The sequence below is a fragment of the Lepus europaeus genome, chromosome 3 (genome assembly GCF_033115175.1).
Source record: "Lepus europaeus isolate LE1 chromosome 3, mLepTim1.pri, whole genome shotgun sequence".
Taxonomy (NCBI): Eukaryota; Metazoa; Chordata; class Mammalia; order Lagomorpha; family Leporidae; genus Lepus; species Lepus europaeus.
In genome coordinates, this window is record NC_084829.1 from 77,222,826 (window position 1) to 77,236,525 (window position 13,700).

The following is a 13,700-nucleotide window of genomic DNA, read 5'->3' on the forward strand; positions in this document are numbered from 1 at the left end:
GCCCAAGGCCATCCTCCACTGCTTTCCCAAGCCATAGCAGAGAGCTGGATCAGAAGAGGAGCAGCCAGTACTTGAACCACACTCATATGGGATGCCATCACTGCAGGCGCCCCCTTTCTTATTTATTTTTTAATTAGGGATTTGCAAGTATAAATTTCCCTCTACGAACTGCCTTAACTATAGCCCATATAATCTAATACTCTGTGTCACCATTTTATTCATCTCAAAGTATTTTCTAACTTTCCTTTAATTTTTTTTAAAAGATTTATTTATTTATTTGAAAGGCAGAGTTACGGAGAGAGAAAAAAGAGAGAGAGAGAGAGAGAGAGAGAGAGAGAGAGAGAGTCTTCCATCTGCTGGTTCACTTCCCAAATGACTGCAACAACCAGAGCTGAGCCAATCTCAAGAGGAGACAGGAGCTTCTTCCAGGTCTCCCACGTGGGTGCAGGGGCCTAAGGACTTGGGCCATCTTCTACTGCTTTCCCAAGCTATAGCAGAGAGCTGGATTGGAAGAGGAGCAGCCGGGACTAGAACCAGCACCCATATGGGATGATGGTACTGACGGTTGTGGCTTTACTTGCTATGCCAAAGCACCAACCCCTTTCCTTTTAAATTTTATGACATATTGGCTGGCGCCGTGGCTCAACAGGCTAATCCTCCACCTAGCGGCACCGGCACACCGGGTTCTAGTCCCGGTCGGGGCACCGGATTCTGTCCCGGTTGCTCCTCTTCCAGGCCAGCTCTCTGCTGTGGCCCGGGAAGGCAGTGGAGGATGGCCCAAGTGCTTGGGCCCTGCACCTGCATGGGAGACCAAGATAAGCACCTGGCTCCTGCCTTGGGATCAGCATGGTGCGCCGGCCGCGGCGGCCATTGGAGGGTGAACTAACGGCAAAGGAAGACCTTTCTCTCTGTCTCTCTCTCTCTCACTATCCACTCTGCCTGTCCAAAAAAAAAAATGACCTGTTGATTACTTAAGAACATATTGTTTATTTTACATACTTGTGAGTTTCCTAAATTTAGTTGTTATTAATTTCCAATTTTTTAAAAAAGATTTATTTATTTAATTGAAAGAGAGAGAGAGAGAGAGAGAGAAGGAGAGAGCAAGAGTGATATCTTCCATCTGCTAGTTTGCTCCCCACGTGGCCACAGCAGCCAGAGCTGAGATGACCTGAAGAAGAGACAGGAGCTTCTTCTGGATCTCCTACATGGGTGCAAGGGCCCAAGGACTTGGACCATCTTCCACTGCTTGCCCAGGCACATTAGCCAGGAGCTGGATCAGAAGTAGAGTAGCCGGTACTTGAACTAGCGCCTATATGGAATGCCGGCTCCACAGGTGGCTGCTTAACCCTCTACACCACAGTGTCAGCCCCTAATTTCTAATTTCATTCCATTGTAATCAGGAGATATACTTTGTATTATTCTCATTCTTTTTAATGTATTGATAATTATGTTATAACTAGTTATGTTATAACTTAACACATAGGGAATAGTGAAGCAGGTTCCATTTGTACCTGAGAAGAAGCCATAGTCCGATCTTTTTTAGGTGGTACATTCAAGGATGCCTGTTAGTTGAGTTGGTTTATAGTGTTTTCAAATCTTCTGTTTCCTTGATGATATTCGGCTTTGAAAATAGAATATTAAGCTTCAAAGCTCTTGCTGAATTGTTTGTGTCTCCCCTTATTTTTGTCCACTTTTGCATCACATATCATGCTCTGTTTTTAGGTCAGCATGTTTATAATTGTTGTGTTTCCCTGATGGATTGACTATTTTACCATTATAAAATATCCCTCTATATGTAGTAGTTTTGCTTTGAAGTCTATTTTGTCTGATGCTAGTATAGCCACTCTGCTTTTCTTATGTTAGGTATTCGCATCATTTGTAGACATGTGTCCCTTCAGGACAGAAATATGTTCTGAGAAATGCATAATTAGGTAATTTTTGCCCATGTGTGAGCATCATAGAGTGTACTTACCCAGACCTAGATGGTTTAGTTCAATCACATGGTGTGACCTCTTGATGCAATCAAGAGAGCAGTAAACTTGAGACCTATGAAGCTGCTATTGTGAACACCGTGTAATGGTTTACAGTAAATAGCTTTGAAAATAAGAAGATGGAGTGCATTCTAAAATAATGATAAAAGGTATAGTAGGGGCCAGCACTGTGGCGCAGCAGGTTAAAGCCCTGGCCTGAAGCGCCGGCATCTCATATGGGTGCCAGTCTAGTCCCAACTGCTCTTCTTCCGACCAGCTCTCTGCTATGGCCTGGGAAAGCAGTAGAAGATGGCCCAAGTCCTTGGGCCCCTGCACCCACGTGGGAGACCTGGAGGAAGTTCCTGGCTCCTGTGATTGGAAGAGGAGAGGGAGCGGGAAAGGGGAGGGTTGCAGGTGGGAGGGAAGTTATGGGAGGGGGGAAGCCATTGTAATCCATAAGCTGTACTTTGGAAATTTATATTCATTAAATAAAAGTTTAAAATGAAAAAAAAAATTAAAATGACTCTGAAGAACTCTTATGGAAGCATAAATCCACCCAAGAGTTTCATCCAATAGTGTTCCTCCACCCTGTACTTGACTATCTGATGATACAGACTTCATTGCTTCCCAAGATGGTCTACCTCATAAGTTTCTTACTTTGAACTAGAATTTGCTTCTTATTTATTATTATTCTCTCTGGAGCAAGATTTAAGCCTGTTTCTATAAGACAGTCCATCAAGCATTGAAAGAGAATTAATTATCATTTAAAAAAATTTTAGCTGGAGCAAACACCTGCAGTTTTTCAAACTCTTTCCAAAATTCCAGAATGTCATATTGAAATAAATCTATTAAATAAATAATAAATATTATTTAATATTTCCAGTATCCTCCTGATTGTTTTTCAGAGCATCTAGCCTATTTTATAACCAAGCTTCTCACTGTTGTGGCCTGCCCCCAGCAACCACTAATCTAATTCCTGTCTCTATTGATTGTCTATTCTTGACATTTCCTGTACACAGAACTGTATAATTTATGCCCTTTTTTATTGCTTCATTCACTTTGTGTAGTGTTTTCAAGGTTCAGCCATGTAACAGTATCTCATTTCTTTTTATTGCCAAGTAATATTTAAGTATTTACAGAAATACAACATTGTGTTTATCCATTCATCATCTAATGGACATTTGAATGGTTTCTACTTTTTGGGTTTACAAATAGTGCTCTATGAACATTTGTGTACAGCTTTTCTTTATGTACAAGTCTTCATTTCTTCTGGGTACATTTGTAAGAGTGAAATTTTGGGCCATATTAAACCATGCTTAACATTTGGGCATATTGATGAACTGTTTTTCTCTTCAGGTTCTCTGGATCTTGGTTGCTGCACAATCTTTCATTCCCATCAGCAATGTACACAGATTCCAATTGCTTTACATCCTCACCAACTCTTGTTGATGATTTTTCTTTTTAGTCATCCTAGTGGATGGATGTAGTATCTCATTGTAGTTTAGATTTGCATTTCCCTAAAGACTAGGGATGTGGAGCACCTTTTATTGTGTTTATTGGCCATTTGTATGTCTTCCTTGGAGAACTGTCTATTCAAATCAGTTGCCTGTTGTTAAAAATGCATTCACTGGTTCACTCCCCAAATATCTACAATGGCCAGGGGTGGGCCAGGCTAAAACCAGGAGGCAGGAACTCAATTTGAGTCTCCCACATGGGTAGCAGAGATCCAAGTATCTGAGCCATCCATGGCTGCTTCTGAGGGCATGCATCAGTAGGAAACTGGATTAGAAGCAAGTCTAAACTCCAACCCAGTTATTCCAGTATGGGATGCCGGTGTCCTAAATAGCATTTTAACTTCTACGCCAAATCCTCACCACAATTTATCCTTTCACACTTATGAGTTTAAGAACACATATTCTGGATACAGGTCCCTTATCATTCTGATTGCTGGATCTCTTTAAGTTTTCTGGATCTTCTTGGAATAATGGTATCTTTCTTTTCTGCATGGGAGAAGCATTTTGATGGCCCAAATGCCATGCTGGGGAATTTAAGGACTTACTGATACTCTTCCTGATGCATCTACAAAGAAAGACAGCCCCGGCACTTTTGACTTTATGGCTTTGCCTCACTGGAAGGTGGAAAATACAGGCTCTTATATCAGCGTGCACTTTATGATTTTTTTTTTTTTGGTGCTAATTTTTGTGCCCTCAGTCATTCAGATCTGGCTGAAGAGCCCATGAGAGTATTTCAGGCATGGAAAGCCAAGACACTGTGGCAAAAAAATAAAAAAGAAGACCTAAATGAAAGATCTCTGCGAGTGAGATCCCAGTGGAAGAATGGGCCATCAAAGAAGGAGGTACTTTTCTCTGAAGGGAGGAGAGAACTTCCATTTTGACTATGACTTTGTCTAACTAAGATTGGAGTCAGCGAACTCAAGAGGCTTCCATAGCCTTGGCAACTCATGACAAGAGTCTAGGGTGATTACTGATGCCATAAACAAGAGTGTCAATTTGTTAAGTCAACAACAGGAGTCACTGTGCACTTACTCCTCATGTGGGATCTCTGTCCTTAATGTGTTGTTCAATGTGAATTAATGCTATAACTAGTACTCAAACAGTACTTTACACTTTGTGTAAAGAAACTTTGTATTTCTGTGTGGGTGCAAACTGTTGAAATCTCTACTTAATATATGCTAAATTGATCTTCTGTATATAAAGATAATTGAAAATGAATCTTGATGTGAATGGAATGGGAGAGGGAGTGGGAGATGGGAGGATTGTGGGTGGGAGGGAAGTTATGGGGGGGGGGGAAGCCATTGTAATCCATGAGCTGTACTTTGGAAATTTATATTTATTAAATAAAAGTTAAAAAAAAAAGAAGTTAAATGCAGCCACATTCTTTACTTTTTCTGGTTCAAGAATTACTGAAAATTTCGAGATTTTGCATCTCACAGTGACATTTTAGGATAGGTAGATCTTTCTTTCTAAATTACACTTCTGAAATTCTCAGAAAAGGAGTTTGCCAATTTAAGATCAATTAAACATGACCATAAATGGAAGGAGAGGGAGACATTACATAGACATTTCCATGGTTACCAGAGAGATGGTTCGGAAATTTCCAAAAACAGTTGCTTGTTGGGCAGACAGATCTGTTAGGTGCTGTGTTTCTTGTTCATGACTGCAGATAGTTGGAAGCCCAGACTTCTTAGGTCAATATGAAAGGCCTTCGGAACTTCTCTCTTTATACCTTCTAGTTCTTCTGCTAACCCTTCTGTCTCTCTCTGTACCAAATGATTTTCTTCTCCTAGAATGCATGGTATTCTTTTCATGACTATGAGCTTTTGTCCATATTTTTTTCTTTGTCTGGAGTACTTTTTTCTCCTTAGTCTGCCTGGTAATTTCTAGTCACCTTTTTAGGCCCCATTTGGTGTTACTCTCCAAAACCAGAGTTTAGTTCTTACTGGGTGTTTCATGTTGCTTGCACGGTTCCAGGGCCCCTATTACACTTGCTTGTGGTTATCATCTAATCTGCCTCCTTTCTCTTGATCACATCTGTCTGACTGGATTGGCAGTGTAACAGAGGGACAATACAATTGTCTTTTTAGTACTTTTCCCTTTTTCTCCTAGTCCCAAGTCATGTCAGCACCCCAGCTCCCTCGACTATTAGCAGAGAAAAGAAAATTTGATTCACTCGTTGTCTTCTATATTTAAATTTTTATTTTTAAACTAAATTTCACTATATAAGGGCAATTTCATTTGTCATGTTTCTTCTGCCTTAAAATAAAAATATCGTTTACACATGTAAAAATGAGGAACACCACACATACACACTCACACACACACAGACACATACCATTAAAACAGTGGAAGTGAACACTAACTAGAACTAAGATTACAAATGCCCTGAATATTGACATGTTGTGCTTAGTGTGGCAGTATGACTAATAGAGACATAGTTGACTCTCCCCTTTGCTGTTTCTCAGCCCCAGTCAGAAAACAGGCAGCTGGTACCTCTCTGCTTTTCCTCTAACCTCATTCATTTCCTCTCCTCCCTTGCCTCCGTGTACGACCAGAGAGGGCTTGAGATGCCAGAAATAACAGAGGAGGAGCATTCGCTTCCCCTCTCTTCTTCAAATTCCATTCTGGGCCTGTCTTTTGCTGCCCTCCCACCTTCGTCTAACGGACATACTTCTACATTTGTGTTTGTCATAGTGGATTTTACTGCAATTTATAATCTTTCTAACACGTGGATTTGGAAAAAGGAAATTTACAAAGTTAATTATTGTAAATGTAAATTAATACTCAAATTCTCAGCTTTCTAAGGTGCCCGGGGTAATTTTTGCAGCATCTAGGCAAAAATGCGTCTAAATTCCTAACTGGATTTACAGGATGAAATCTAAATTTACCTCTTTTATCTACAGCCAGAGAAATCAAACCAATACAAATCCATACACGTTTATTAACACTTCAGGGAAGGTGTGAACAAAGAAACAGACGCTCCGAGCAGTAATTCCAGCAGTTTTCTGAAGCTCAAGGTTGATCACGAACACTTTCCAATCTTCACTTTGAGTCAAAGGATAGGAGAGGAAAGAAAAAGCTTTCATTTTTAAAGTACAAACCGAAACGAAAAACCCATTACAAATGGCACTGTAAATGACATTGTAGAAGAATTAATCCACACATAGCGTGCGTCCCCGCAGACCGCATCCTCTCCCCAAATCCACACAGCTGACTTTGGGAAGGTCCCCCTCAGGAGCACTTTCATTGGCGCTCGCACGCTTCCCTGCACGCCCCCAGGTACGTCTTCCGCATGCGCACGACGCTTACAGGCGGCTTCGTTGCCGGGTCTTCGTCCCCGCCCCCGAATTTCTAACCCCGATTGGTCCGTTTCCCGGGCCCGCCCCCCCTCCCCAACCAATGCGGAAGCTTCCTTGTCGCTCCGCCCTCCCCGCTCGTGGCGTGCGGCTGCATTGCCTGCTAACCCAGGCGCGGAGCGGGGATGGCGGCTGTGTCGGTGACTGCGGGCCGGCTGTTGCGGCTCGGTGCACCCGGGGCTGAGGGGTACTGGCGACGGTTGCGTGGCCCGGGGCTGGCCCGGGGCTTCTTGCAACCCGCCTCGGCTGGCGAGGATGCGGCCCAGACTCGGCAGGTGGCTCACTTCACTTTCCAGCCTGACCCGGAGACCCGGGAGTACGGTGAGCCTGGGGCTACCCTGTCCGGTTCTGCTGCAACCCAGCCTGTCGGGCCCGCGGGCGAGGGCCTGCAGGCTGATCTTGCACCGGGCTTAATCCTTGCCTAACTCTCTGGAACCTTTCTGCCCCGGGGTCGGGCTGAGATTCCCTCCTGGCTCTAATTTTGTGGCTGGCTGTTTAGCCCTCGAGACGCAGCCCTTTGCACCCCCGAGATGGGTGAGAGGCCATACCGCGCTCTGGAAGGGCCTGAGGGTGGAGAGGTGGTGCCCAGGGAACGCCTCTCTTCCTTCGCCCTCCATCAGTGTTTTCGTAACCCAGGCCTTATGTGTTGTTCCAGCTTGCCCGGAACTGGGCCACTAACTTTAAGCAGCGGCATATGAAAGAAAGATTCCCCCCCCCCCCCCCCCCGACCCTGCCTTTGGATCCTAAGAAGAAACTGAGGGCTAAAATAGCTGTATTAATTTTACCAAGGTCACATAACAGGTTCTTCCTACAGATAGGAAAGAATCAGGCTTCCTGTTTGAGCCCAGTCCTGACCTTTTGCTGGGTTATGCCACCACTTAGCCAAGGAGGGGTAATGGATGAAGGAATAGGAAGCTACAGGAAAGATGTTTCAAACCCCTAATAGTATGACTATGTTGCATACCTTGTATCATTTCTTATGCAACTTTTATCTGCTCTTCCAAGGACACAGTGTTTGTCAATTCCACACCAGTAAAGAGTAAGATACGTCTGTCATTTCCTTGTCCAATAGCTTCTCACATGCTACAGCTGATGTTTTTGGAAGTGTATCTTTGAGCTTTAGTTCAATCTTAAATCATAGGTAAGAGTTTTCTTCCCATGTTGTTATTACTTTATCTTAAGCTAGTTTGTCCAAGGTTCCACTGGTAAATTAATGGTAGCTCCGGCTTTGAAACCTATCACATTCTAGAGCTCCTCTTCTGAACAAGGTGCTAAGATGTATGTAGGAATAACTGATGGAGAAGGTGTCTTAGTTGCGTGAAACATTAGCTACCATAAAGGTGAATAGCAATTTTTTCCCCCTCACTAACAGGATGAACTCTTAATTATCTTCAAAGCAAAGAAACTTTGGTCCCATACTTTAGAAGTAGAGGACAAGTCTTCTTAATCCCTCTTCTCTAATTGTGTGATTACTAGCATCTTAGTAGAATTTCACATTATGTTTGTTCCTTTTTTAAAAAAATGAATTTATCTTTTCCATTTTCTACAACTTTTTTTTAAAAGAAAAGATTTAATTATTTGAAAGGCAGAGTTAGGGGGAGAGAGGGAGAGAGGAAGAGGGAGAGAGAGAAAGGGAGTGGGAGAGAGGGAGAGAGATCTTCAGTCTACAGATTCGCTCCCCAAATGGCTGCAAACGCCAGGGCTGGGCCAGATGAAAGCCAGGAACCTAGAACTTTATCAGTGTCTCCTACATGGGGGCAGGAGCTCAAGGACCTGGACAATCTTCCACTACTTTCCCAGATGCATTAGCAGGTAGCTGGATCAGAAGCAGAACAGCACCCATATGAGATGTTGGCATCACAGGCGGAGGCTTAACCTGCTGTGCCACAATACTGCCTCCAAATCATGTTTGTTCTTATTACAAAAATAGTATAAGCATATTACAAGATAATTTGGATGATAACAAATAAAAAATGCAATTTTACCAATGACTATAATAAAGATTGCTAACATTTTAGGAAGTATTTTCCATAATTGTAGTTTTTATGTAAATATAATTTACATTATTGAGTCAATAGCCTTTTCCAATAATGCTATATAGTTTAATAACCTTCAGAATTTATAAGACCTGCTCCATGGGGTGTAGACACTAAATTCATTAATTTAAATCTTGACTCTGGAATCGATTGTTCTAGGTTTATTCTTTGCTACTTATGGCTTTGCAGTCATCTCTTAACACTTTATAAGCCTCAGTTTCTTTATGAGTAAGGGGTTAATAATACCTAAAGCAGAAGGTCTTTATGAAGGCTAAATAAGATACTATTTATAATGTACTTAATAGTGGTTGGTAACTAAGAAGCAGTCATTTAATATTTGGAAATTTTAAATACCATTATGGTTTTCTTGTTACATTTTTGCAATGCTTTAAGTAAGCATTTTATATATGACTTATATATATATATATATCTGAGGGTATTTCTTTTTAAAAATTTATATTTATTTTATTTGTTGAAAGTGAGAGAGAGAGAGAGAGAGATTCTGTCTTCTGGTTCACTCCCCCAAATGCGCACGATAGAGGGAGCTGGGCCAGGCTGATGCCAGGGGCCAGGAACTCAGTCTGTGTCTCCCCTGTGAGTCAGTCCTAGGGCCCCGACTACTTAAGTCATCCCTTTCTGCCTCCCAAGGTGCACATTATTCGGAAGCTGGAATTGGAGTTGGGGCTGAATTCCAGCCACTCCAGTGAGGGACATGGGCATCCTAAGTGGCAGCTTAACTTCTGCATCACATAACTGCCCTAGAGATTATTTTTTAAGGATACAGTTCCAAGAGTGAGATTTTTGACTCAATATTATGAATGCTCTAACTTATTTGTAATACATAGTTGAAATGACCACTTTATATTCTCTCTATATACATAAAAGTATTGGGTATTAATGCTAAAAATTACTGATGTATACACATACACACTTAGGTATTTGGTACTCAGTATACTTTGTTTAAGTTGTATTTGTTTCATTTCTATTCAGGAATCTTTTCTCACATATTTGTTCATTAGATTTCTTTTGTGAATTCAGTATTCTGTGTTTTTAAACATTTTAAAAATTGTATGCTTTGTGCTTTTCTTACCAATATTAGCACTATTTACCATTATTAACTGCTTTTTCCAGGGGTTGTGGTAGAGATCAGTCTAATCCTGACAGTAATCTTGCGAACCAGATAGAATTATGGTCATTTTACAGGTGAGAAAACTGAGGTTCAGAGATACTGGTGGCCTCCTCAAGTCTGGTAAATAGCAGAACCAGAGCTTGAACCCTGATTGTGTGACTCCAGAGCCTCCCATACAACTTACGTACTGAAATTTCATTATTAGAGATATTAATGAAGATAGTAATTTTCTGCCTTTCACATGTGCTAGAAATACTTTTCATTCTTCTATTTGCTTTTGCCCACAAAAGGAGCTGCTGAAATAGGGGGCGGTCAGGTGGACATTGAAGTGACATTTAAGCTGTAGAGTGAGGACAGACAAGGAAATCATCTCTACAAAGCAAAGGAGAGAAGTGTTTTTCAGGAAGAAACAAAAATGAACCAGGGCAAAGGCCCTGAGGGGAGGTGAACTTGTATCTTGGCATCTGAGAGGATCGTTGTTGGGTGTCCTGGGAACGAGGTAGTAGGTAAACTTCTTGAAAATCAAGGGTAAACTGAAGAGTCCTTTCTCTGTGGGGACGAGCCTCTTTCCAATATTACTTTAAAAGGAAGGAACAACATGAATAAAGAGAGGTAAGGAAACATGGTGTTTATTTGAGGAACGGAAAATAGTGAGTTTATTGGGAGGCAAAAAGAAAAGAATAAGAAGTCTAGAAGGCTAAGTGGAAGGCTTGACATTCAGGATAACAGTTGGGGAAGAGATTAAATGTCTTCAATGTATCTCACTCTGTGTTGTGTGCATTACATTCAGGTTCAAATTGTGTTGGTCTGTGGAACAGACATTGATTACTTCTAGGCAAGAAGGTGAGATATATTTGTGTTACATGAGGAAACGTTGTAGAGTGGATTAATGAATGGAAAGTAAGGACCCACAGAGATCAATGGGGGTGTTGTCATTGTGCAAGTGAGGGGATGTAACTGCACCTGGAGGATGCCAGTGGGAATGGTTGTATGTCCGGATAAATTGACCAGATTTGGCACTATTGTGCCTGTGGGGATGTAAGGGAAGGTGTGTCGAAGGTGCTTTGGCATTTTCAGCTTGGTAGGCTGAAAAGATAATAGAGTGGTGGTATCACTGATACCAATGGAGACTGCCAGATGAGAAAGAATTGGGGGGCAGGAGGCAGGAGAGTATGTGGGAGATAGATGGAGACTTAGATTTTGGAAATGTTGGCTGGTGTCACGTCTCACTAGGCTAATCCTCTGCCTGTGGTGCCGGCACACTGGGTTCTAGTCCCGCTTGCTCCTCTTCCAGTCCAGCTATCTGCTGTGGCCTGGAGTGCAGTGGAGGATGGCCCAAGTGCTTGGGCCCAGCACCCGCATGGGAGACCAGGAAGAAGCACCTGGCTCCTGGCTTCGGATCGGCGCAGTGCGCTGGCTGTATCGGCCATTTGGGGGGTGAACCAATGGAAGGAAGACCTTTCACTCTGTCTCTCTCTCTCTCACTAACTCTGCCTGTCAAAAAAAAAAAAAAAAAAGAAAGAAAGAAAAAAGAAATGTTGATTTGAATTGTTGGTAAACTATAGCTCTGCTAGGTAGGCAAATATGAGGGCTAATCTGCCATCAAAATAACTTTATGTCAGAACTTGGAACCCTTGAGACCAAATAATTCTCTATTTCTTGGATTTGTCCTAGCTGGGTGCCTTTCATCTTTTTCCTTCTTCATCTGTTTCTTTATTCAGTCTTTCTCATTGCTGATCCAAACCTGTCTGTGATAAACCACCAAATGATAATAATAATGATGACATATCAGTGCTCAGCATGTGCCAGGCACTATTCTGAATCCAAGCAGCACTGTGATAGAAACCCTAGTATCCACATTTTACGAATAAAGACACTGAGACACAAAGAGGTTAAATTTCTGTTTTTTTTTTTAGATCAATTAATTTGAAAGATACACAGAGAGAACACTCATCAGCTGGGTTGGTCACTGTGAAAGTTACCAATAGCCAGGGCTCTGTTGGGGTGCAGCTGGGAGCTGGGCACTTAATCCAGGTATCCCACATGGGTGGCAGGAACCCAACTACTTGGGCCATAACCTGCTGCCTCCCAAGGTCTGCATATTCAGGGACTGGGGCCAGGGATCAAACTCAGGCACTCTGATGTGGGACTCAGAGCTTCCTAATGGGCATCTTAATTGCTAGGCCATGCACCCACCCCACACTTCTATTTATGGACGTTTAAACTTCTGTAGGTTACACTGCTTGTAAGAGGTGGGAATGCATTTCATTTTCAAGAAGTCTGGCTCAGCTGGGCCCCAAAATCCATGCTTCGTACCACTCTACCATGCTGATGTCTATGTTTTTCATACATATTTCAGTGTCTTCACACAACACTTTGCCCCACTTTCAAATGTGGCCTTTCCCAAAGGCACAGCTTCTTTTGTATGCCATTTGATCAGAGACTGCTATCCTCTTTCATTGTAATTTGTATGTTTCTTCTCTGTATTTATTGACAGTCTGGGAGCTGTATTGATACTTTTCCTCTTCATCCCATTTTTTGCTGTCGTTTTGGAAGTCTTCAACATTCTCAAGGAAATATTGCACAGAAGCTTAGAACTGGGGTTCTTTGAATCCCCTTTTTACAACTTTGCATTGTGATGTTAGTCAAGTTTATTAGTATTTATAAGGTTTCTTTATCTGTATTGCCTTGGAAGGTTACTATAGGGTTTCAGTGAGATAATCCGTGTAGTTACTGGTGCCTGACATCTGTGGTGCTAAGAATCCATTTTCCTGATTAGTGGAAAGGGATGATAACCAGCCCAGAGTAGATGCTCCATATATATTGGACATTTGATAGAAATTATTTCACTGAATTCTTAACAATAGATCAACACATTAGAAACTGTTCTTGTTTTTATAGGGGAAGAAATTGTTAGTATGTAAGTAACTTGCTCCAAATCACACAGGGGTAACTGATACGACAGATTCCAGGCCAGGCCTATATGTGGAACTCTATTTGCTCTCTTCATTATATTGTTGTGCCCAAAGAATAGCATATGCTGTCCTTCCCATGTCCCCAACTTTGAACATTGTGTCTGTGTGTGTGTGTGTGTGACACAGAGAGAGAGAGTTGCTTACTTATTCATTGCTCCTGGATGCCAGTCTCTTTGTTAGGTGTTTGGGAGATGGGCCTAGCTCTGTCCTCGTGGAATTTCAAGGCTAGTGAAGAGACAGACAAACAGTATTAAGCAAGTGCATAATTAAATTAGTCCTAATTACCATAAGTGACTGAAGGAAGTGTTCAGGTGCTACAAAAGAGAATAAGAGAGACCTGACAAGGCTCAAGGGAGAAGGTAACATTTAACCAAGCTCTCAGAAAGTAGTATCCAATGGATCTGGCAGTATAGTGCAGTGGGTTAAGCCACCATTTATGATACTGGCATCCTATATGAACACCAGGTCAAGTCCCAGCTTGGGAAAGCATCAGAAGTTGGTCCAAGTACTTGGGCCCCTGCAACCTATGTGGGAGATTGGCATGGAGTTCCAGGTTCCTGGCTTTGGCCTGGCCCAGCCCTGGCTGTTGTGGCCATTTGGCCAATGAACCTAATGAATGGAAAAACTCTGTGTCTCTCTGTAACCCCACCTTTATTTATTTATTTTTTATTTTTTTAAAGAAAGTGGTTCCAGGCATGTGTGAAGAGGGTGCTGGGT

At 42.1% G+C, this 13,700-nt stretch overlaps 1 protein-coding gene across 1 annotated transcript in view; it reads left to right on the forward strand.

Annotated features, from left to right (window-relative positions):
* The first annotated feature begins 6,933 nt into the window (after positions 1–6,933).
* Positions 6,934–13,700, forward strand: part of BCKDHB (branched chain keto acid dehydrogenase E1 subunit beta) — a 269,800-nt gene continuing 263,033 nt past the window's right edge. The window contains exon 1 of the mRNA XM_062186412.1: positions 6,934–7,164. Coding sequence (XP_062042396.1) covers positions 6,969–7,164 — 196 coding nt within the window. The 5' untranslated portion in view covers positions 6,934–6,968. The remainder of the gene's footprint in view (positions 7,165–13,700) is intronic.